The 27,317-nt window shown below is 39.1% G+C and overlaps 1 protein-coding gene across 1 annotated transcript in view; it reads right to left on the minus strand.

Annotated features, from left to right (window-relative positions):
* Scp2 (Sarcoplasmic calcium-binding protein 2) overlaps positions 1 to 27,317 on the minus strand; it is a 311,620-nt gene that overhangs the window by 30,654 nt on the left and 253,649 nt on the right. The window contains exon 3 of the mRNA XM_071588131.1: positions 13,951 to 14,003. Within this exon, the coding sequence (XP_071444232.1) occupies positions 13,951 to 14,003 (53 nt within the window). The remainder of the gene's footprint in view (positions 1 to 13,950; positions 14,004 to 27,317) is intronic.

A 27,317-nucleotide genomic window follows, 5' to 3' on the forward strand; every position in this document is an offset into this window, starting at 1 on the left:
TGTTGATTGGAACAGTATATCTGTAAAACTATTCGAGCCTTTTCCTAACAGGGTAAATACTTTAAAGAAAATATGCGAACAATTTATATAATAAGTTGATTGATGTGTTGTGTAAAATTGTATGCATCAACTTAATTTTGATTTTTTTCTTGTAGATTGAGAAACTGATGCTAATGATATGGGGATTTTCTTTTTTTTTAGTAAGAGAATGGTGCTTGGATGTTTCCTTAAGTACATTGTTTTTTCTGACTGATTTTTTTATTATCTTTTGTGATATTGATTGAATTTGAGGATACATGTTATTTTTCCAAGGCAAGTTTGATTGTAATACGTGGGTAGTGTGTGCCACCTGAAATTGTCTATGTGCACATCTGTGCTTCAGTAATAATAATAATATTCTCCGCGGTAAAGGGAAAGACACACGACGACTCAATAGTTATGAAAGGAGCAAAACTGTTTAGAATCAAAAAAGTCTAGATACTGCCAACGAGTCATTCCAAAAGTGTTATTTGATTCAAAGAAAATCATTAAATGAACACTTAAAGAATCCAAAGCCAATTTAAAACTATATTAGTTAAGTTGAGTTTAATATAGCATCAATATACTAATTGGAAATTGATAGAGGGAAAAAGGAAGCTAAACATTCAAAGGGTCATAAATGTACATTTTTTAAAGTTAAAATTGTAATTAACTCCTTCTGACACTCTTATTTTGGAAGAGAAATTTGGGTACGCCAGGATAAACATTAAAGTCGGCTCAATTTGGTGGTTACGGAATAAATTGAGGATGGTTCGTATTAATAATAGGATGAGGGATTAGGGTCATTAGGTATTTGATGAGGAATGGGTGGGGTAAACAATATCAACATTGTATCACGTTCGGGGAACTAGCATTAGTAAAATGGTCCCATTATTAAAACTTGGATTTCTATTTAAAAATCCACAATTCCTCTTTTCCAAAAAGGCAAAATTTTTAGTTAAAAACACGTATTGCACAAGGGGAAAACCTATGCAAATTGTATTATTCCTGCATAATACTAATTTTAACTTGAGTACCGATAGAAATTAACTTATTAGCTAGTCCTGCCTGAAAAATTGATACGAAATGAAGTTTAAATTCTTTCTAAGTTAATTTCGCCATTAATCTGCTAAAATAAACGTGTTCAAGCTATACAAGCCAAATTGGAAGGGAATTTTCCTCTAACTTAAATAATAGATCAAAAAGAGAATCAATTTTATTTGATTTCATTATCATTGGTTCAGTAGGAGGATGAAAATTAGGGTAATATAGTAGGTCCACAAGTACATCCTTGGATAATATTAGTATTTCAAGGTTAAAATTAAACTAACTGAAAAATATAAATTTTCTGTCCACGGTTGAGTTTGCCTAAGACAGTATGTTGTAAAATAAACTGATTTGGACATCTATCCGCCCCGACCAAAAATTCCTTTCCTCTAATAAGACCACCATTTGAGCTCAAACCTTTTCCCTCAGCATACAGCCCCTCGGGGAGAGATGTGCACATCCCTTCTCTCCACAGAACCTTTCATCCTCAGAACCAAGGAAGCCCATTCTCGCAAAAAACCTTTTTACCCGGAAATGCTCTCCTTTAGGTCTCTTGTCCTGCTTAGTGAGTTATTGCTTCTTGTGGTACTTCTTCAACGAACCTTTTGTTCCCTCGTTCTGGGTGTTCGCGAGGATTAAAAAGAGAAAGAAGAGAAGGATTGAAAAGGAAAATAAACATGAGTTGCCTGCTGTACACACTGCCAGTATGAATCCTTGAAATCAGGTGGACACCGACGTAATCTTTTGGGCAAGTAGAATAGCTGGAGACGGCTCGAAATGGGTGCTAACATTTTAGAAAGTAGTTACATAAGTATACCGATTATTTTAATTCAAAGTTGTATAAAAATTATTGGTAACAATTTTTTCCTGACGTGTGCGTGAAGTGCTGAATTCAGACCGTCGGTCTGATCTGGTAAGTGTGCGCATGATCACAAATCGTATTGGCTATGACAGTGCACACCATTATTACTGAAATTTTGGCGATGCAAAAGATCTGTCCTAAACTCGTCCCGAAGGTCTAGAAGGACGACCGAGAAGACAGTCGAGTGTCTCCTGTCAAAGACCTTCTGCAACGGCATCACGACGATTCTGCAACCCCCTTATAGTCCCGACTTGGCACCAGCAGACTATTTCCTATTCCCCAAAGTGAAATTGTCACTCAATGGATGCCACCATGGGAACCTAAGTGCCGTCAAAGAAGCTTGCACGCGTACCCTTAAGGACCTTCTGGAATCCGCCTACCAAAGAGCCTTCTAGTTGTAGAAAAGCCACCCCCAAGAGTGTGTTGATACTCAAGGGATATACTTTGAAGGATTTTGAGGCTTTGTAGCAATATCTGAAATATATCTATTTTTCCGAAACTATTCCCGGTACTTTTCGTACAAATCATGTAGTTAGTCTGAAAGAAAAGAGAAAGTTAAAAGAAAAACCATTTCCGAGCCTTCGTCAGCTGAAGAAAACTGTGAAGTCACTGAAGACTTCAGTCTACTTCTGCTAAGGAAGTGGTATTTTGGTCCGAAAACGTTCTTGAGTTTCAAATTTATTTATCTTCTTCTGTTTTATACCAACTTTTATAAAAAAAAGTACAAATGGTCTACACGACGAAGTAGTTCCCAAGCCGTGCCGTACGAAAAATAAACATTCCTTATCATTTTGAGCCGCAGTCACGGCCAAAAATATTTCGTCTGTGAGGAGAAAGGAGATTTCAGCCGGCAACTGCTTCCTTTGAGAAAAGTTCTTCCACTGTTTTCAGATTATGTGACTAGCCACTGCATGAGGCCGTCCCCTGAACGATGGTTTGCTCTGAGACGATTGCCTTACTTGTTTACCGTCTAAAGCCGACCCTGTTCCTGCCAGCCTTCACGTAGCACAAACCGCTCGCATGCCTCCCACCCATTTTCCTTAGGTCCCTTCAAAGTTTCGAAGTGAAAGAACACTTGGAAAATTTGCCCTTATGGTCTGGCTAGTAGTTTTTTTAGTAGTTAGTAGAAGTTAGTAAAACTCTGACTATGCTTTTAGTTCTTGACACGGAAGGAAACTAGGAGAGGAGGAAACTTTTTATTTTGTTCCGAGGAATAAAATACCGGACTTAAAAGTTTAATTACTAGTTGTGTTCAACTTAAGATAGCACCATGGACTCTTCTAGTGGACAAGTATACCAGAAAAACTGTATGGCTATGATGGCATGAATACGGTGTAGTTTAACACCCTAGATGACACCTGCACGAGGTACAATGCAGGAGCAGATGAAATATGTAGGAGATAACACAAAGGTAAAGTACTCGAAGCCCACATATTCGGAATATACCGAATCAATTTTAAATCGATATGTGATCCTCAGCCTTAATTTTAGTTTATCACTCGCTTTAACAAGTAAGCATGCTTAAAAACCAGAAAGAATGTCTCCATTCTTTTAAATATAACAGAACGGATTAGATCACCATTTAATTCCAAAAATAAATGCTGGAAAAATAATATTACCCAGAACATTATGAAAACTAAAAGAAATAACAGCAAAATTTGTGAATGAATATATATACTACCTTGATCAAAAATTTCCCGGAATTTATTCAGAAAATTAAAAATACAAGTTTATTCATCTAAATCTATATTGTCCCCTTCAAAGTAATCCCCATCGACTGCAACACTTATGCCAGCGCTTGATCCAATCCTCGAAACATTTTTTATATTCGGTTTTCGGTATGTCCATCAGTGCTTCCTGCGATTTTTCCATTACTTCCTCTCGGCTGCTAAAACGCGTTCCCCGTAATGGTTTTTTAACTCGATTGAACAGAAAGAAGTCACAGGGAGCCAAATCAGGTGAATTCGGTGGCTGTTGGATGGTATTTGTTGCATTTTTCGTCAAAAAATTACGAATAATGATAGCACTGTGCGACGGTGCGTTATCATGGTGCAAAATCCACGAGTTTTCTGCCCACATTTCTGGTCTCTTTCGGCGAATTGCTTCACGCAAACGTCTCATAACGCCCAAATAATACTCTTTGTTTACTGTCTGGCCTTCTGGCAAAAATTCATGATGCACTACACCGTTGTAATCCATGAAAACCGTCAGCATTGCCTTCTTTTTTGACTGAAAACGACGTGGTTTTTTTGGTCTCGGCTCATTTGGTGAACGCCATTCACTTGCCTGATGTCTGGATTGCGTGTCGTACTCATAAACCCACGTCTCGTCTCCAGTAATGATCCTTTTGATGAATGCGGGATCGGATTCAGCCTCGCAAATCATGTCTTTTGCGACGTCAACACGGTCTCTTTTTTGCATGAAATTGAGGTCTTTTGGCACCAACTTTGCTGCTACACGACGGAAACCCAAATCATTAACCACAATGTCTTGGGCGGATCCATAGGCAATGTTCAAGTCCTCCGCTATTTCTCTGATGGTTAATTTGCGGTTATTGACCAACATTTCTTTTACTTTATCAATTTTTTCACCGACTTTCGATGTCGATGGTCTGCCACTGCGTTCATCATCTTCGATTGACTCACGACCACTTCTGAACCGCTCGTGCCACTGGTAAACGACCGTTTTTTTTAGAGAATCGTTGCCGAAACACTTTTCCAACATTTCCAACGTCCGTGCGCCACTAAATCCGTTTTTTACGCAAAATTTAATACAAGTTCGTTGTTGCAAATTTAAATCCATTTCTGAAATTGTAAAAAATCGCCAACACACACAGAGATAGATGTACTCTTGGCTACGTAACTTTTGCAAATGTCAAGTTATGACACTAAGATTTAAAGGGAATATCAACAACAGATGTACCAATTTAACAAAAAAAACAGAACTCAAATCGGAACGATGGGAGCGCCACACGGTGGTTATTCCGGGAACTTTTTGATCAAGGTTGTATATATATATATATATATATATATATATATATATATATATATATATATATATATATATATATATATGTATATATATATATGTATATATATATATAATTTTTTCTCGCCTTTGTTTCCTCTCTCATATATTAGATCACCATAAAATAAATACCTTATTCTCAAATTACCACCCTTCTTCGCCTCGTTTCACCTTCCTCAGGGATCCACGGTCAAGAATTTTATTGGACCAAATGAAGGGGGACAGAAAGTATGTGGCTGAAAAATGGTTAATTTTATTGAGTTTTAGATTATTTATTTAGCGTCACTACAGATAGGACTCAGTGCTAGCCGAGTTTATCCATCCTAAACCTCTTACAATGGTTGGCTCCTCTTTGTAATAACAGGTGCTTTGTGACTTTCATTTTCCCATCTGCCATTCAATAAAGTTGTCAAATAACTTTCTCTTTCACCCTTTTCTTCCTCTAGATCCCGTTCACTTAAACATGCAAGTGCACCCGCGGATTTCTTTTACCCAACTGAGGGCATCCTTATGCAACAATGAGTAAAAGTGAATTCAGTTCCTCAAGGAGAATCGTTTTTGGTGGAAATTCTATTCTCTTTGCAGAACTCGTGTTAATATAAAATAAACATATTTTGATAGCAGGTTCAAACATCCTCCTAAGTTTACTTCCATGGGTTAATAGGTCACTCTCGCCCGTGGTCCTACCCGCATTGAGATCCTCATGTAAAAGATTCTTTCATACATCAAAACGCCATTCTTTTTCCAAAGTTTCTCCTTGAGAAATTTAATGTCCACCTTTCATTGCCAACTGCGGGATTCTTTTAGACTGTATGCTTACACTTATAGAATGAAAGATGTTTTTGTGTGAAAAATATTTTCCCGACCATTTTGTAATTATTGTTAATGCTCTAAGGTCACTGAGCTGCACTGAATACAGCGCAGAAAATGACAGACTGCAATGATCTCTGTCAGTACATTCATACTCATTTTAAATAAATAATTAGCATTCGATGAATTTGCACGGAATATTCATCAGTACTATTCAAACCTACACTTACAGCTTATAAAATCAATTTAATATAAGATTATATTCCGTTAAAATTAAAACGTACGCATAAGTGCCTCAGCTTATATTGTTTACGATTTTCAAGGCTGTGACTCAGTTTTCCCATCGTTATTTCCATTATCCTAACTGTTTCACTTTCAACGACCTTTCTAATCCTGTTTACCGCTGTGGAATCTTCCAAATATCCCTGGATGTTTCTATCTGTTCGTTCTCTAAATTAGACACTGGTACCATTCAGCGCAATAGAACAACTGAAGTTCAAGTTGTTGTCATACCGAATGATGTATATAAATCAGTATTTTACTGGAAGCACAATGTTTCCCCGTCGCGGCACGCTTCATTTTTGTGCTACTATTAAAATGTTTTTCTAATATTATTATCCCAAGAATGACGATAACAGATTACAAAATTGTTCGGTAATTTAGCGTATTGTTACTGAAGGAATCCATCAATCAATCTTAATATAATCACAAAAAAACAAAGATCTCTAGTTACTCTACCATACAATTCTCTAATTACCTCGGCTGAAGTTAGGAAACCGGTGGTATAATTTCCAAATGAGCATCTAAGTAATCGCTCAACATTGAATATAAAATATAGTTCGAATGGTTCATTCCAACGGCATAGGTAGCAATTTCCGCTCATTAACTCCTTCATGAAGACAACTATATCACTTAATTTCTGAAAATTAAGCGACGAGAACAAACACAATTGAAACCATATCGGACACTTGACAATAAAAAGACAAAATGCGAGATTATTTTCAGGCATTTTTGGTTGAAGTGAAACACTATGTCAGATATAAGGTACATAATTAACGGAATCATTCAATCAGTGAATCTTAAGAGGTCATTAATGGCAAATCTTATCTAATCTAATGTCTATTTAATTTTGGAGTGATTTAAGTGCAAGAAAACTTATGATCTAATATGATTAATTAAACCTAAAGTAACCCCATAGTGATCGCCTTTAAGAATTATCTCACTGTAAAACAGAAATGATCACATACTGTCCACGATGAAATAAAGCATATGCAGATAATTAAAACAGAGTCAAAAGTGAATTACAAATTGTTACAAAATGCAAGAGTTCAGAGCACACACCATGAAGTGCCTACTTAAAGCAAAGTTTCAAAGGAAGGGCAATTGATGCAGTTTCATTAGAATATTGATCCAAGCTAACAGGACTGCCGATGGACTACACAGAGAATCATTTCATTTGGTAACGAAGGCAGTTTGAAACAGGCCCTTGAAAAGTCGAGGATCAAGCTTTTACTTCTTTTCCAACAAACTACACAGTAAACTTGAGAGAAGGATCACTTTGCAACTCCGATCGCATTGCCTTCTATTGATCAAGTTTGCGAGGCATTCATGACAACAATAATACCGTAAAAAACTCTATTACAGGCGATTCTTCTATATTTCAACCATATTTATCGTTTATTATTTTCACTCACCATTCATTGCAAATCAAACTGCTTAAATTCTCTAAATTGGAAACTTTCTCCATGCCTTAAAATTAACATCAACGCTCGCACCCTTTAATTTGATCAAAATACTCAAAGTACAATGGCTCATTAGAAGTATGGCTACATTGGGCGACGTGGTGTGACTTAGATTATGTGTTGTTAGGATAGTGGGCGAGGGAATCAGACATTCCGAGGGCTGCAGTCGGTCCATCTGCGTATTCAGATCGAGGAGAGGCATGTGGGGACGTCGACTCTACCCACGCATGCACGTGCGTACCCGCCGACTCTCGAGAGGATAGCGGAAGGGGTGAGGTGGGTGGGTGGCCACACATCTGGGGTCGAATGGAGAACCCCGGAAGGGCGCCGGGTTGAACAGGAAATGATCGAGGAAATGGATTCGACCTGACACTACCTACATTTCCAACCATCGCAGAAGCAAACGTGTTCCGAGGGGTCCCAATATTAGAATGAACGCATTGGGCTTCGACTTGGCAACGCATGAGTCGAGAGGGGTTGACAAAAATATTTATGTAAGAATACCTAGAAAAATCTTGAATTGAATTCCATTCAAGTAACTTTAATTTTATTTAAACGCTTACAGATCACATTTTCAAAATCTCGGGCGACGAAGGTTACATTGCTCCGTCATCGGGTGTTTTGAACACAACAAGTCTATCTCTTGCTCAAAAAGGAAAGGCGGTGAGAGGAGACTTTGCGAAAGAGAAGGTGAATGATATCTTAATTGCTTTGAAGAGAGAGAAAGTCAAAAAATATTAAAATTGAATTTTGCTTCATAATCATGGGGTTTCTTTTATATTTTATTTATTTAAAATTGTCAAATGTTTAAGAACGTTCTGAAAAGTTAAAATTTCACAAAAATGTAAAACATTATATAATTTTAAACGAACCAAGGGAGCTCAAAGCCTTGAAAAGGAAGAATTTACAAAGTAATCCGTCACTCTTATACAATTAATCCTTACATTCATCTTTTCTCCAAATCCTCGAAGCGATGTCGTAATAATACACCTTTCTCTCCCTACGTCTTTATGTTTCCAAGGGGGACTTACCTACTGTATTAAACACCTGATGAGGATGTGCTTAATCACTAAAACCCTAGTCGCTTGTAATATAATGATTGAGTTCTGTAAAAATAGAATGAAAAATAAACCGAAAGAATTTTCCTTTCCTCGCACCATGTCTTATTCCCGCAGCCTTATTGAGAGCAGGCTTCAGAAACCTCTCTCGATAATTATTTGAATGAATAAAACGACGTATCTTTGCCAACCCAATGATAGTACAGCAATTCTGCCATGGCCAACTAAAATATACTTTCCAAAGAAATCCAGCACCATAGCTGGGTTATAGTTTTCACCCACATTGTAACGAGGGTGGAATACTGATTTGGAGAAATGGACGGAGCGTAAGAATTATTCGAGACGGGGGAGGATCGGTGGCGAGAGAGAGGGAAGACATGAAAAACGGAAGTTAATGGTGCAGAATAACGTAGAAAATTTCGATGATGTTTTGCTCCTGGCCGACCTTGCGGGAGGGCAAAACAGTATCCAAATTTAATCTGGAGGGATGGGAGAGACCGCACCCGAGTGGCCAAATGAAGGTTTCTGCCGGTTGCGATAACGGAGATTTTATTAAGCTTGCAAACGATTGCTTGCCTCGCCTGGCTTTCTCATTTAGTTTCTCTCTCGTTAATATTCCAATAAGGAAAAAAAGAGCTTTTAGGATTCTCTTGCTTGAATAATTTTAGCAACTCGGAAATTCTCTCAATACACATTAAAGGGATTATTAATCAGAGTTAAAGACTATTTCAATGTTCTTTAAATTCTATTCATAAAATGTAAATAGTTAATCATAATTATGATATACAGGGTCGCACCCAAAAGTGGTAGGACTGATTGTTTTACAAGAATTTTATTGACGATATACTTACTTCGACTTAATAATCTTCAAAGTATGCTCCTTGAGCTGCAACACACTTAGTATAACGTTGCTCCCATTCCCCGTACACCCGCTGGAAATTTTCTTTGGGGATGCCGTTGATGACCCTCGTCGAAGCCTATTGAACGGCCTTTATCGAGTCAAAACGTCCTCCCTTGAGCTGTCTTTTCATCAGGGGGAAGAAGAAGAAGTCCGGTGGTGCCAGATCGGGAGAGTAGGGCGGGTGTGGCAACGTGGAAATGCCGTATTTGGCCAGGAGCTGTCTGACGACGAGCGCCATGGCACGGCGCGTTGTCATGATGAAGCACCCAGCAGTTTGCGATGTCCGGTCGGACTCTTTTCACGCATTCTCGGAGGCGGGTGAGCACCTGCACGTGTCTGTCTGTGTTCAGCAGTGTCCTCACTCTGTCCACATTCGTGTGGGTTCTTGCCGTCGACGGCCGTCCGGAGCGATGGTCGTCTTCAACGAGCTCCCTACCCTCTTTAAACAACTTGTACCACTCAAATACTGTGGAACGGCTTAAGGCAGTGTCCCCATAAGCCTGCTTGGTCATATCGAGGGTCTCAGTTGCCGTCTTCCCGAGTTTCGCACAAAACTTCACGGAATAACGTTGCTCTAAATTCAGATTCATTTTGTTTTTCGACGCGGACAAAAAACTTGGCTCACTAAAAACGGTGTCCTCACTCAACGACAGCCCGAAGGCGACTGAGGTTGGTGTCGGTCTGTTGCTAAGAGCCCCCTCTACCTTACCCTGCCAGACAGACCCCCCTTCACCGCTCCGTTCGCGCCAGAGAAAATCAGTCCTACCACTTTTGGGTGCGACCCTGTATTACTCCATGTTCAAGTTATTTCACATGATGTAGATTCATTGTTCAATTTTTATAGCTCCATCAATTATTATGAATAAATGCCACAACTGGAAAGATGTTATACGGTTTTGGGAATACCTTGGAGAAGTCATTAATTTATTACTATAAGTTAAATCTAGTTATATATAAATATATAAATAAATAAATAAATATATATATATTTCATTCTTCAGAAACATGGATGACTTCTTATCATTAAGAGTAAGTTGCAAAAAGTAAATTTACATGATAATTGCTTATTAAAACTAATTTTATAAACGAAATTTAATTTCGTGTACGTATTATACCTTCCTTATAAGATTAACAGACATTCATGTGCCCGCAATTCATTGGCCGCACAGCACATTTATTTTCGGAAGCCAAGAGTAAGTCCAGCGTGTGAGTTTCACAGCGCACACCTAGACAAATGCATATGAACGTTTATACCTGTACATTCAGACGAGAGATTAATATTGAGCATTATATGCTATTAATAGCGAAATACTATACTGTTATAAAGCTGACTTCGAGAGAAAATACGTTTACAAACGAAATGAAATGGACATCAATACTACTAAAATTTAATGGAAAGTAACCAGAAATAACCAGCAAATGGCTGCGTACATCTATGCCAAGATTGTTTGTAATGATACCGCACAGAAGATAAAATAGAAAGACTTCTTCCGATTTGTTGTTTGTATGGAATAAATCTTTTTACTGTTAATTAATTTGAATAAAAACCACAAACAATTCGCGTAAAACTTGATAGTGTAAATCGTTATATTAAATTCCCAAGACCCAGAAAAATGACGACGAATTTATTATTTTGAAACTTTATGAAACATTAAGACTCGAAAAAATACTAATGGATTTCTCGGAATAACTGCTGGGAACACACTAAAATGTCAATAGTGGATGACAAATTTAGTGACGGGAAATTCACACAAACACGCCTGCTGAGAATTATCGCCTTTATGTCATATGCATGTACACTGTTTTGGAAGAGTAGCGGTGCATGCTACAATTGTGAGGCAAATGAATTTATTGCCTCAAAAGCTGCTAAACTGTGCACATATTTGACAAGAGACTAAAATGAAATGGGAAATCTGATCTAGAGAGGAGGATTTTCCGCGGGACATTCATCCATCTAAATTTCGCTTCACGGAATAGTATTCCTGATTACGTTCCCATTTCGAGCGAAATGAATAGTTTTACGAAAACATTCACCGGGCAAGCTTTATAGATGAAAGGCAGGGATAAGCTGTGTCTACAACTGGCAGTGTTTCATAGGAAGCTTTTAGCACAGTATTCCCAGTTCTTTCTATGGCAGATGACACAGTAGAAAATGTACCCACAATGAACCCATCAAATGCATAAATTCCGCAAGTAGAGAAAGTTTATAAATTTCATATTGTCGTGTCCCATGATTTTATGGCATTGAATTTTTTTTGAATGACTACTTGATTTTGCAACATACTATTTACACCTTCTATTCCAAAAAGCCCTGTCGATACATTTTCTTAGGTTATTAATCTCAAGTTGAGCGTAACTTTATGTGACCTTTTTTAGCATAAATAATAAATTTCATTGCCAAACTCAATTATGTATTCTTTTCTTCTCAAATCAAATCAAAAAGCACCGATACTTCTTGATCGAATTATTAAGCTCTAGTTGTATTAAAACTCTAAAATGTTATAATTATAAAAGTAATGCCACTTGTTTTATCAATAGGAAACATTTTTTAACTTAAAAGTTCGTTGCATCTTTCGAAATTTTCATTAATAACTTAATACATGAAATATATATTCTAAAATGAAATACAAAGAAAAACTCACCAACCCACGAAAAATGAAATTCATTCAATGCAGTACGTGCTGATGAATAAATCAATTATTTAAAAAATACGTCTTTTGTGTCAAGGCACAGGTCTTTGCATTTAATATTGTGCCGCATAAAAATGCCTATTGACACTTGCAGCCAAGTATTTAATTTTCTCCCAAATTTTAATTTTCTACCAAATAAATTATAAGACTACTTAATGACGTAATAGTACCGATCATGTTTATGCTACATAAGCAAAAAAGGAGAATAAGACCGTTTGACTACCTAATGCCTTTGGGCTAACTAATTCGACTTCACTCACAAGTTGAAGTGTTTTTATGAATATCCCCCCGATATTCATTACTATTTCTAGTTCTTCCCATACCTCTTAAACCATTTCTAAAACTAATGCGTTATAAATCACGGACACCCCTGTCTCATCCCTCTTCCTACAATGTTCATCGTGACTACGCACCTCGCACCCGAGCAGTCCGAGGTATGTACAGGTCGTGAATAAGTAGCTCAACCCTCAAATCTACTCTTATCTTCTGCAATACATCAGTTCTACCAAATTAACAGAATATCAATATAATACTAATCAATCAAAGAAAAATTTCGTTATGCACATAGCTTTCATAAGGATTAGGGAATTGATAACAGGGATGTTGAGTGAGGATGCTAAGTGAAGGCTCGTCAAAACTTAAATTATGGAGAGTACGGCGAGAACCATGGTCGTTGAAGCAATATGGTGGACGTAGATTGGAAGATTTTGACAATTGGGTGTGGAAAGGAATAGAAAACGTGAAATTGACAGAACGGAAAATAAACGAGGAAGAAGGACAAGGGAAACGAGGGAGTAATGCTTGGCATGTTGGGGGAGGAGAGGAAATTAACGGGAAAAATCCATAGGAAGCAGGAAAGATGGGCGCACACCATTCTGATTGGCGATAACATGTAGAAGAGTGTGATGGGGGAGAGAACCATAGGTAAAGTGATAAAGGGGTAGGCTGAGAATAAGCATATTGGACTTAATTAACGTAGGAAAGAAATATGCGGAATTGAGGAGGGGTTTATTACAGTACCAGATGTCAGGTTGTGATTTGTAAGCAGGGGTAAGGAAATATATTATTCCACCGTTGTATTGACTGCGCCCATGTAAAATTGACCTTAACCAGTCGAAAACAAATGAAAATAATAATAACTTATACGTGTTTATGAACACAAAATGTTAAATAACTGAGTACACACTTCTCCATTTCTCAACGTATGAGGGATGCCCGAAGAAATAATCGCGGTCCCGAATGTTGAAGAAACCACAATCGAATGCCTGGGTAAAGAGTATTATATTTTCTATCGATCGATTCCATCAGGCATGGTGCTAATCGTGCTAAATTCATTGCCTATGAGACCTGCCGAGGTCTCACGGACAAATATGAGAATTGCTCACATCAGCATCATAACCCACAAGCCACCGCAAGGGTGTGGGGGGGGGTGGAAAAAATAACTACGCAGATAAGACGGGAAAATGTCAACAATAAGTGCAGTTTCATTTACACCTGATAATGAAATATAATAGATTTACACGATTACACTGATTAACTGTCGTAGCTGATCGCGCAAAAACCAAGAGATCGTTACAAATGTTAATACATTTAAATAGCAAGAAAATTACCCAATTAATTGGACCAGATTCAATAATGTAATAAATAATATAATTTAAAATTATGTTATCCCTTGAAAAATCCCTTAATTCTATTCCTGAGCCAGTCCAAAGACTAATAGGAAAAGAAAAAACGGAGCGAAAATCTTCATTTTGAATTTTAAAGTAAATATAATTTAATTTTAATGCATAATTACCTCGATGGCGAGCTCAAAATCTTTTTTCTCAATGGTTCCACTCTGGTTCACATCTGAAACACAGAATAAAAATCATGGTTATGGACTCATTGGCAGTTAATATATTGGCATATTGAAAATTTTTGATATAAAGCACACCAACATATGAAAAGATTATTTTCAGTTGCAAGATGACCGAACCGAAATTTGGTTAAAAATACACCGACTACCTATTCTTAAAATTTACCATTATTATATATCCAAGCGCTAAGCTACTGGAAAATTAATCAAGATTATAATTTAAAAGTTGTGACACTGGGTTGTAGAAAAAATGCTAAATTTATTGATTACTTTCAATAGATACAATACTGTTAAGTTATTAGATAAATTCATTTGTACTGCATTGCTCACGAAAACACATGATTCTCTTTGAGAAATTGAGCAAATGCAAAAGTACTATATTCATAACCTACTAAAACTTTGTTGATGCCATCTTAATCGAATCACTGAGAAAGGTTTGAAAAATCCCTTAATAAATGATTCTAAAGCATAAGTTTCCAATCTTCGAAAGAAATATTTCGAACCATTAACTACCCTAAATCCTCGAAAACGGGAAGATTGCCAGGATACCAATTCGAATCATAAAAAGATTTTCAGTAAAACGTTCATCCAATCCAATTCCATTCTCCAAACTACGGAATATATTTCCTTCCCCACCAGTTATGTGCAGAAATATTTGTTTCATCTTACTTGATAAAAATGGTAGCAACAAGGAATACAAATGGTAATCGAAATGAATCTTTCCGTAATAACAGCGGCTAACGTTTCTTAACTCTTTTGCAGCTTAAAACGGTTGATGGTTACCTAGAATGATGCATGTTATCTTGTGATATTCATGATTCTAAATTAATTTTACTAACTAATGATTCTTAACCATAGACATTGGAAAATAGAACCGTAATATGATTTTATTCGTAAAATGCATGCGTCCATAATTTGATCAAGTTTATTGCGTTCAATCCGCCCATGAAATTAGAACTCCTTAGAGACGATGACCAATGGTAATGCGATTTAATAAGCAAACTAAATGTGCTATGGTAAAAATTATTCAGACAAAACTGAACTGAATTGCAGTTTTAACTAAATCATTCAATCTATTCGTATCACTTATAATGGCACCTTTGGAATTAATAAAATAGATTTAAAAGAATGGTCTCCCTCCTGAATCCAATATATTTGTTTGCAAAAAAATAACGATGGCTACCAAACAATAAACGCAAGCAGCAACTATTTAAAACGGTTATTTTTTTTAGTCAAAAAGCTGACGAATACACACTATACCAAACAAGAATTTGGTTTATCATGAAACACCGTTAAAGGTTTAATCAATTATATCTTCACTCTTTTACATATTAATCTCACAGGCCATTCATGCACATTTAAAAAAATTTCTACTTTAAAATTAAAGAGCCTGAGGGTTTGCAGTCGACGTCGCTTCTGAAAAGATTTCCTCTTTGTTCCTAAAATCGTGGTTAGATGCCTTCCTTCATCGCTGACGTCGACGTGCAAAAAGGTTAACAGTTTGAGTTTTATCCACTGTTAGAACGCCTTTCAAACACAAGGCCTGGCTCTTAATGCTTTGTTACTTCATTCCTCCCTCCTCCATGCATCCCTTCCTACGCGCCTTTTATGCTCCCAGTTTAACTGATTTTTTGGTCCTCGTTTGTTTTTGCGCTGGATCTCCCGTGCCGACCGCTTATATCTCCGGAGCTCAGGGATGGATCGTCGGCACGACGGGAAGATGACGGACGGTGCCCCCCCCCCACCACAAACCCCTGTACTGTACAAAGCTGTCGATGAAAAGGAAAACACACGTCCGCCCTGGATGCATATTTCACATGCAGACGGGCGGCGTCAATCCCAAGCGACACTGGTCCACCCACCTCCCAAACTCGGACAAAAAATTAAATATATCTTAACCACCGGGGCTGTTTAGGAGGTTGAGCGAACTCCCGCTCCCATAAACCCTCCCTCATTTCCGTCTCGAGGTCACCACCATCCCCTTTCTCCGTGAAAACGGAACAAACCACGAATCGTTTCGTTGCGACCGCGAAAATTAATATCGCTCCAGCGTCAACGCGGCGGAATGGGCGGGCGGATGCCTTTATGTGAACCGGGGTCATAAAAAGGACTGGAATCGCCCGCAAAAACCTTAATGAGCTTAAAATATCTCAACCCTCACTTGACTGATGGGCCGAATTGGCGTACATACGGAGCGCTCGGGATGGGAGCTATATGAGATCCACCCTAATTGAAAACAGAATCAATTTATCTCGGAGACGGCCGCGTTCATTCCTTCATGCCCCCACTGCCACCTCGCCGTACCACGCTTACCAATATATAGTATACACACGCAGCATATACGCCCGCCTTCGTCATATATTTGCCACAGGGACATCTCCCACTATTGAAAGAGGAGGGAAGGCAAATTGCCTTTTGCAGGATCTCGCCAGGGAATTTAATTTGATATTGAAAAGTCCTTCCCTTTCCAAAACCACGTCCCCCTCCATTCCCTCTACCCTTCACCGCATTCCATAATTTTTTTACGAACGTTTTCAAAGATGTGGCTTCGAGAGAAAGGTCTCATTGGGAAAAGGGGAAGCAATGGTGGTTGGTCCATCGGTTGCGAAGGGAACGAAACGAGAGCGGGAGAGGGTGGGTGTAATTGAGTCCTGGAGAGGAGAACGATGAGGTAAGGAAGGGAAAACGAGAGGGAATATGTGCGTGGGAAGGGGGATGACGGGAAAAGTTGGCGAGTAATCATTTTGAAAAGCGATAATAAAATATATATAACCTAAGTCTCAATAAGGAGCCGCAGTTCTACATCTCAATACGTTATGCACATTTAATTCCGCCCATAAAACTTGAAATGATAGGAAAGACTTGTAAAAAAAGGTAGTTGAATCTCCCTAAACCAGGATGGTTATCCGTAGCTAATTAATGGAAGCCTCCCAAATTTAGCACGAGTAAAATAAACTGACTAAATAAAGAGGGATGTGGGAAAGATAAGTAAATATGGCATGGAAAATTGGATGGGGAGGGGTAAACTTCATTAAACGGATTTGGGATTAAAATCTAATTGTGATTAGTCAAGAAAATAATATTTATTTTGGAAAATGAAAGAGTAGCACTGAGTTTTTAATTCCATATATTACCCGTCCATTGAAAACACAAAATAGATTAAATAAATAACCTGCCCACACTGTAGGCTGTTCAACAAAAAGACCGCCATCTATCATACGCAGTGGGAGATTAAGGAAAATCTAGATTCTTTGAATGCTAACATTATCAATGATGAAATATGAAAAAAATATTTTTTAAACGCATATTCAACACACATTTACCAAAGAAATTTCCGCAGCCGTAGCTGAATCCATTGAAAAAATATGAACCAATCTCATCATATCCATATCACATAATGAGAATTTCCCTTACTTGGGAAAGATATATATTGGGTGCTCCCACGCTGTAATTTAATCAGTCTCTTTGAAAACCTACATCTCATAATCAGCATTAAATAAATGATAAGAGATAAAAATTAATTTCGATAAACCGATCCTCTCATAAAAAAATATGTTTACGCATTTTACACAGCCACTACTTGGCTATGTAAAATGCGTAAACATACTTTTAGTGTATGTAGTACAACTACTTTTTCAATTATTTAACGTATTTAAATACGCTCTGTCAATTTTTAGCACATGAGATAATTGAACTAAACCTTATGGGCAAGCTTCCCTCCTAATCCAGCCTCTGCTGGTGGAACTTCTCGCACTAAATCTCTCAACCTTAACCTCCACCAAACTAAGTAAACTACCTAAACCACACTCCTAAACACATCCAATTACTTCAGTCATCCCTCAGAAAAGTTCCTTTGACGTAAAACATAGCAGATCATTGCCACCCCTGATGAAGGTGACTTTAATACAATTAATGAATCGTACAAACAATGTATATACAAATTGCTGTAATAATTTGCCAGGAACAAGAGAAAAGATTCCCATGAGCCACTTTTCTTTTATTTCTAGTCGATTATGGGGTAGCAATTAAGTGGCGTCTGCTATACGTACGTAGAGCGAACATGAGCGTTGTTGAACGAAGTGTCCAAACGCTTCCATTTACTTTCCTCAGTCTTGCAATTCACAGCTAACTTACCAATCACGAGTTACAGCGAGTAGTACTAACCACTCCAAATTCAAGGGAGTTAACTTACATTAACACCATTTCGGTTTTACTTTAAGCAAACTTCCATCTTTTTTGTATTGCAGCTACCACTTTTGCATTTCTCCTTGTGGGCGAGCCAATGACGGTACGGAATTATCTCTTTTTTTCTTTCTCCCACTATGGTTTGCTGTCTTTTTGTCCAGGGACCCCAGCCGCCGATTGTCTCAGGAAGCCAATTTGCTCAGCGTAGGCCCTTCTGACAAATTAATGGCACGTGATTCAAAGCATCGGATGCCGGTTGGGATAGTGGCCCCCATCCGTCTTTTACAGCCTTTAACAACCCAGGTACCCGGGACGAGGTACCCGGAAAGGATATCACGTATTTTATCTAATCTGAAGCGCAGACTTTCTAAGACGCCAACTGGATGTTAACCCGGGGACCTTAGGCACACTGCCAAGCGCTATGGCATCAGAGAGAGAGAGAGAGAGAGAGCGATTCCAAACCATTAGCACTCCGCGCCGCCTTTTGCCAATAATTAGCTCTTTTCTCCTAACTCTGAGATCATAATGACTATCAAGCCCAAATTCTCTGCAAGGACAAGGATTGAGTCGAACATAATTTTTTTAGGTTAGGTTTAGGTTACTTTTGGGCTTGTATCAATATTTTACCCTTTTTCCTAAATGATATCTGATAAAATAGTGTAAATATGTGCGGACACGGAAATGAAACAGATTAGCCAGAGCACCGACATATCTCGTCCAAACTGACTGCTTCAGCTGCATGCACTTGGACTCAGTATGGTCACACACTGGTTTAACTTTTAAGTAACTACTTGCGAAAGAAAATCAACTTAAAAAATAAATAAATCTACAGAAATTAAAGCTTTCCCAGTAGTGCGATGCGGGCAGGTTTTGGGGCCAGCAGAGAGGAAGAGTGGAGGGATGCAATAGGGGTGAGAGGGTGAAAGCAGAAAGAATGGGAGGATATGGGGGCGGAGTAAAGCATACTGGGATGGAAGGAAAAGAGGAGTTAGAGAAGAACGGGTTGCGAGCGAAAGAGCGGAAAAAATATAAATAGGTGTACATATTTATAATAGGTGAGTATGTGTACGTATGTACGTACATGTATGTACTTGTATGTGTGCACTTATAGCAGGGTTAGCAGGATGTCCAGGGGATAGAGGAAGGGGGATTGAGTGAAGGAAACATGATATATTTAATTCCTAAACCCAGCCAGATCTCTGTTCTAACAATCATTCGCCGTGATAATAAAACCTTTACCTTCCCCTTCCGTTCGATCTCTTTATCGAATAGAGTGAAGGTCAACATGGTTCCTCCTCATCCTTCCGCCCCGGCCCATAAAACGTCCCTGCTTCCTTCCTCCTCGAAGGGCCGTTCCATCCCCCAATCCCATTTTGAGGTGGCGAGGGTGGGAGTAAGGGGGCGGGTGGTGGGGTGAGGGGAGACATTTCCCGTTCGAGAGGCGGGAGATCTAGAGGTCGAGGGCCAAGGGGGGAGATAGCGAGGGTATCAAGAAGGGAGGATTTGGTGGGAATGGCTCGAGCAGGTGGATGAGCGATTCCATTCTGGTGTAATTTAAAAAAAATAATGGAAAAGTGTGTTCGACGGCCCATTCAACATTATAGATAGGGTCATGTACTCTTATAAAACACATTACTCATGCATTGGTGATCACATCATCACGCTCTCAATTGATTAGTGAATCATTTCAGATTAAACCGCAAGCAAGAAGCTACGTACTTTCTGTGAATTAGACCATCTTTTAGGATATCCGAGCGATGGTTTAGCAAAGCACCGTTTCCTGTCATGTGTCCTACTGCGAAAGAATATACTAGACCGATAGAATTTAACGCGAGGCGTGTGTAATTTCAGTTATAACGGTATCTACATAACTCAATATGAATATGTCAATGAGCTAATGCGATGATAAACTCGATTGTGCTATGCACATCCTCAGCTGGGGCAGGAAAATTACATAGTTTTCATTTATTTATTTTCTTTTTTCGTTGCAATTAGGCGATATTCCTGGTGGCAACGGTTAAGTTTGATCAAAGATAACTCTTACAACGAAAATTACATGCATACATGCACTATAAAAACAGATAAGAGACAAAATATTCTTACATACAATGACCCTTCCACATCACATACAAACAAATTTCCACATCACATACAAAATGCGGTCCACATCACATACAAACAATATTTTAATAACTAAAATGAAGTTACTTACCCAGTGGCTGCTTTACAATTATACGTAAAACTTCTAAAATTGAATGGAAAGGGCTCAAACAAACATCCAGGCAGCTGGTTCTAATCAATAATAGTTCTATTTAAAAAAGACAGAAGATTTCATTCTTCATACTGTATAATAAGCCTACTGTTTCTGGCAAAGAAAACAGGCCAATTTATGACCCAGAACACTCTGCCTAGCCACTCCACATCTTGTGGCCGATTAAATAAACTTGGTGGCAAAAAGTCTAACAGGCGTCCACATTTTTACTTTCACTATGCGTTAAGAGTATATAATGGGTATTCAGCCTCGAGGGATCAACGGAAATACGTTCAGAGGTCCCTTGAACACGTTTTGACCATTTTGCGACCTACGTCCGTCTGTGTTTTGGGACAGATTTTATGTAGACACGTTAACTTAAAAGTTATAAAACGAAGCTGCACGAAATTATATATTTAACCACAACTATCAATAGTAGATGCATTAATTATAAGGTACGTTCAAGCTCTAAAGTTGACCAATATTTCTCGAGATTTGGATTAGAAAGTAGAATGCGGTTGAGCTTAAAATCCGCGAGCCCTCTTTATGAGTACAAGGCATCGATGGCTGCACTATAGGTTGAACAGAATTTTAACAGACGTCGCTAGAGCAAGAATTATTTTTAATAATTAAAATATAATAAAAAACACTCGTCGAACTTCATCGTTAGTTGAGTGAGACATGCTGTGACGGTGCTATGAGTGTGTATGAGTGCGTTAGTGGGCTTGACAGGTCGATGAAGGACAAACGCCGCGTGATAACAAACCGAAAAAGTCTCGGCAGCAGACTCGTTGGTTTTTTCATTGGGAAAACGTGAACTCTATAGAAGCGTTCTAGGCGGCCAGAAAATCGTGTTGCCGATGTCGTGAAAAATTTGTACGTCTACAGGAGGATAATATTTCAGAGAAACAACTCTCTGATTTAAGCGGATTGTCATAAAAATATTTAAAGATCTTAGAATTCTAACCAAGTAGGATGATAAAACCTAGTAGATCTAGGTGGAAATTGACCCCTCTGAAGTAACCGTTTGGGCCTTTTTTCAACTCGCGAAAGAATCTCAGCCACGGAGCTGTGACTCTGAGTTATTTTCTAGAAAAAATGTATTTATTTGAAGCACCATATTCATTATTTCACTAAAATATGAAAGAACTGAGGATTTAGCATGATAATTGAACCAATATAAGAATAAAGGATTGTATATTCTGAGCCTATTCGCAATATAATATCTCCTTCCAAATACTTGCATTTAGAAAATGTCTTTGATTCATTATTTTTGGGTTTCTTTGACCTCTCAAATGTGATGATCCCGAAATCCTATTACCGCTGTCGGCCCATTTCCTACTATATACTAGGGTAGAATCCGTATTACCACCGGAAGGAAAGGTATTTATAAAAAAACATGTTTGAGAATAAACTATTCGAGGAGATAATATTAAATCTGTTCCCTTATTTCACCTTGGAAGGGAGCAAATAAAATATTCATTAGGCCCGAGTAATACAATATGATACCATAAATAATGGAATAGTGTGCATATCTTTGGTCTTAGGAAGGAAAACTGAATGCAAAGGTGACAGATTTGTCAATTTTGCACCATAGTTCTAAACATTCTCGTTCCCCGTGACGTAGCAGGGATGTGAGTTTAAAATACTTCAACAATACACCTCTAATCGGTAAGATCTCCCATCAATCATTTAAAAGATATAGGTTATCTAATTATTAAATATTTTATTAAAAATTTAGAAAAATCAACATTAATATTTAAAGCACTGAATTAAAAATCGCCTACGGAACTCAAATATCTATATTTAAATATTTTTGTATCTAAGTCGACACCTGGAAACTATTTCAATTGTATCGATTTGTGGCAAATTATAATGTACTCTACCACTGTTAATGAAATACATATATTTCGACCTAGGTTTCAACCTTAATTCACCTGAAGATGACAAATACCAATTGAAGATGAGGAAGTAACGTCGAAACCCAGATAAAAATATACTTTATCAACAGTGAAATAGAGTAATATTATTTCCTACTAATTGATCATGCTCGCCTTCGACAATTTCACGCCTGGAACCGCCAAATCAATGCTAATTGCACTTTTGAAGTCTAACAAGATAGTCTCTGAAACAGATCCGCCCCAACATTGCGAATACAGCCTAATTGCGTAGCGGAAAGTTAAGAGTGAATTTATTTCAGAATCAGAATTGTGAGAGAATTGGCAATAGGAAGTACATACGAGAAGAAACTCGACTAGCATAATAGTGTAAACGCTAAAAATTCCATCGAAACGATAGAAATTGAGTCATACGGTTACGACATTAAGGAGGAACGGGGAAGACAGAGAGAGATATGGACGCAGAATAAGAATAAGGGGGTAGGAAAATAATATGCGAAGCGAACGGGCAGGCGAAGGCAGGAGAAATAAATATACGGCGTATGTATATATATAAGGGACTGAGTTCCTCTGTTCTTGAGGGAGGATGCGGGGGTAAGATCGGGCGGTGTCGTCCTAGACGACGGGAAAGAAAGGGAAACTCCCAGAATGAAGGGCCGCGGGGTGGGAGAAGTGGGTGGAGAGAGGAGTTTGAAGCTCTGAGACGGTGGCGCCGAGGAGGAAGGGGGTCGTGTGTAGTTTGTGAGCGTTCGTGCCTGTGTGACCGAGCGGAGACACGAGGGAGGGGGAAGGGAGAGCCGCCGCTCGGCGAGTGAAGGGGGTGAAAGAGGGTACGAGAGATTTATGTCCGTGGGAGGGGGGTAGTTGAAGTAGGAGGGGTGAACGACGGAGGGAGTAGAACAGAGTGAACAAAAAGAAGAACTAATCTTCCGTTGACGGGATGAGTTAGAAAAGAAATAATCACGATAACGACTCAATTCATGGAGAATCGTTCGTTTCGGCCGGGTTAAGCCATCAGTGGTAAATCATACACAGAAATGAATCACTCTCTATCCGAGACTATCGCAAAAGGTCTTGGGATTTATCGCATTCCGGGGGGAGGGGAGAAAAGAGAGAGAGAGGGTACGGAAGGAAAATTAATTTCTGCGATCACTATTTTCACGGCCTTATGCGTCTGAAGTCGGGAGGTGGTGGTGGGGGCAGAGGGGCATAGTCACGCTCATCGTCTCAATTCATTCATTAGACCGAATTTTCCATTCTGTCGGATATATTTAATTTCGTCGACGCCATCGCTATATTATGGATTCCATTCAGATTGGACGGAAATCAACCAGACCACGAGTAGGTTATATTCCATTGGCTGTCATTTTTTACGGGGTCTTACTTATTTCAGCGATTCATTAGTGGCAATGAAAACGACTTAATGCATTTGAATTATTCAACGCACGGGCGTACGAGACCTAACCTTTCCACACATTATTTTGCGGAATATGTCACCTAGAATTAATTTCTTCAAAGTAATTTGAGCGACGAAAGATCATGCGCAAATTTGGGTTGTTGATTTTACAAACCCGTCATTATACTAGTGTAATATGCATGCTTGCCAATCAATTGAAGACATGTTTAAGTCCATATTAAGTTTCAAAGTCGCCCTTCAAGAAGTCACTTAAGGAAGAAAATAAATTTTGATCACGTAACGCCTCAAAATACATTTCAAGGTCCAATACCAAACAATGAGACTGAATGGAATGTATCACAGGTGTTAAATGCGCACGACAAAAATTTTGGCGACTTTCCTATCCCATAAAGATCTCAAGTTCACCAAAGCATTCAACCTGCCGAGTCGGGAAAGTTCTTCCTTCCGTGCGACATCACCTTAGCATGCACGAATTTTGCTCCGAAAATGTTGCATCGCAAGGTGCCAGGTTAATGGGAGGTGATGGGCTTTCAACGCCTCAAAATCCGCCCTTTTTTGTTCCACCCTCCCCGGCTCCAGTTCAGTACACCCCGCTCGAATTTTTGGTGAAGAGAAGAATGCGGGATAAGGGAAATTGTGAGGAGGGGGAGTGGAACACGTCCTCTGGAGGCATCACAATAGCTACGTGTGTGTTCGCGCGCGGAAGAATCAACAAGCACGTCAGGCATCAAACGAAGCACGGAAGGCAGGAAAGTGAAGGGAGGGGGGCATTAAAAGAGAGTGAAAAGACGAAAGGGTGGAGGAGGACGGGAAAAGAAGGTGTTGAAGGATGAAAGACCTTTTTTTTAGGTGCCGAGAGAGACAAAAAAATGGAGTGTTTCAAGAGGCTCGAAAAGGGAGTGTGAGACAAAAGGAAGGAGAAATGAGGGAAGGCATACGATGAGTTGACATTTTCTAATTCCATACACTAGAAATTTTTTTCTATTAATTCTCACCGGTCTCCTGTGCGAAAGCTAGCATTAAAAGTGGAAATATATTTTTCAAAGGTTCCGAAAAGATTCTAAGAATTTTCAACCCTGCATTCCCGTCTAAGTGCTAATATGCACAGTTCATTTCGAGCAGCGCGATATGAGGGCACGGAAAAAGCGGATGAGAGAGCAAAAAAAAAATCATATTTCCTTCGACTGTCGACTAATTAACTGGCAAAAAATATTAAAGCAGAGTAATTTCAGTTTTTTTCCCCCAGAGTGGAGTTTTTTTTCTCGAGAATTTCCATACTCGTCGCGTCCATGAGTTCAAAGATCGCCAGTCACTGTTAGTATTATGGGATGACGAGGTGAGCAACATTTCAGAAAGAATGGGAAGCTGGGATGACAGGGGACGGAGACCCTCAAAGAGGCGACGGGAGGAGTTTGGATTTGGTAAGAAGGGGTAGAGAGGGAGGGTGGGGAGCTCCAGGAGCCCCAGGATGGTTTGAGTGGGCGGGATACAAAGGGGTGGGGGGGTTGAAGTTGAATAGGAGACGAATGGGGAGGGCGAAAGGGACAAGACGATGCCTAGAGGAGGCGGTGGAGAATAGGAGAGGTCAGGCGGAGAACGATGCAGAGGCCAGAGGGCATTGGGCGGAAAGGGTGAAGCGGCTGCCTGGAGGCCACTCTTTAAATCGCCACACCAGGAAAAAATATATATTAGGATACTGACTCAACTTCCGTTTATCATTAGGCGTTCACTTTGTATTCTTTCATAAAAAGAGACGTTTCAGGCGTGATATGGTGGAATATCATGATTAATTAAAAATAGCAATTTTCCACAAAAATAAAATTTAATGCGACCGGTTTCAATGTTACTACATCATCATCAGGTGACCTGATGATGATGGGGTAACATTGAAACCGGTCGCATTAAATTTTATTTTTGTGGAAAATTGCTATTTTTAATTAATTGTATTCTTTCATTCTAATTATCTCAAAAAGAGATTTCGTGAAGAACAGAGGCAGAGAGAAAACAGGACATCAACACTATATGGGACGCATTTTAGTATTTACATTACTGCGGGGAGGGATGAGGGAGCGACCTGATGATGATGTAGTAACATTGAAACCGGTCGCATTAAATTTTATTTTTGTGGAAAATTGCTATTTTTAATTAATTGTATTCTTTCATTCTAATTATCTCAAAAAGAGATTTCGTGAAGAACAGAGGCAGAGAGAAAACAGGACATCAACACTATATGGGACGCATTTTAGTATTTACATTACTGCGGGGAGGGAACTCTCATGACGTATTTGAAATGGCTAGGTACCGATACTGGTAGAAGAAATCTGAAGACGCTAAGGGGTTGCTCGATGGAAGAAAATGGTGGAGAGTAGAAATAAACCAATCCTTGGATTAATGGGTCGTGATAAACAATCGTTGATTATAGTTTTATACGTCCTTCTTTATTATATCTTAAGAAACGTCTGGAATAATACTCCCCTGTTAATCAAATTTGAAAACAGACACCTTATGCCAATATTACTTTTTAAATAGAATCTGCTCATTTCTGTGCTTACGCTAAAGGTTCAACTACCGGGATCGTCGACGCTCTCCCATGAAATTGACAACCTAGTTAAATGGATTTACGTAGACAAACAAACCCATGTTAAAGGGGAGGCGTTACTAGACGTCGTCTTCCCAGAGCCATTCTACAGCATAAATTTCGACAAACCACGAAATATTAACAATGGTGGGGAATGACTAAAAATATGAAAAAAAAAGAGTCCTGCGTATTTTACGACTGATATCTTTGACAAAAAGAGACAGGGAATGAGTGGGGAAGGTATGGTATGGAGGAAGGTGGTAAGCGAAGAATGAGGAGAAGGAAGGTTGGGGTTTTTTCCGGAGAGAGTGCCGGGCAGGGAAGTGCAGGGTGGGTTGTGGCGGGGGTTACGGGCGCGGGTGGGGGAGGGAGGGAGGGAGAGGATAAGGGGCGTTGGCGTGGGAGGTTTACGGGGGATGACGTCATTCCCACTTCCCACCCACTCCGCCAACCAACCTCCTGTTCTTCCCCGTTTTTTTATTTATAATCTTTTTCTGCTTCACATCCGCGTCCCTTCTTTTACACCAAATTTTCAACCCGTCCACACACGTATATACACAAACGCGCACTCACACATCCGTGCGCCCACCTCATATCCAAAATCCCTTCCCCCCCGCTCCTTCCTGCGGCAATTTCGTTTTCGACTCCGCCATATCCACGTTGCCTGCGTCGATGGCTTCTCACAATTTTATGCCCTCCACTTTCCTCCCATTTTTCATTTCGCAGTATTTGGCGCAATGGGGTCTTCAAAAGCGCGCTTCTCCAGTCCCTTGGTTCAGCAATAGGGGATTTTTCTTAACCGTTGGTCGTTTTTGGGGAGTAGGTACATATAAAGGGTTGGCGAGTCTTCCCTTAGACACTTGTGGGATCGTTAAATAGTTCGGTTAACATTTTCGGCTATAAGGAAATTGCGTTTTAAAATGGCTAGTTATTGGAATCGTTGTGAATAGCGATACATTAAACAAATATTGATATAAA

This window comes from Hetaerina americana, unplaced genomic scaffold (genome assembly GCF_022747635.1).
Source record: "Hetaerina americana unplaced genomic scaffold, ioHetAmer1.1.p SCAF_3, whole genome shotgun sequence".
Lineage (NCBI taxonomy): Eukaryota > Metazoa > Arthropoda > Insecta > Odonata > Calopterygidae > Hetaerina > Hetaerina americana.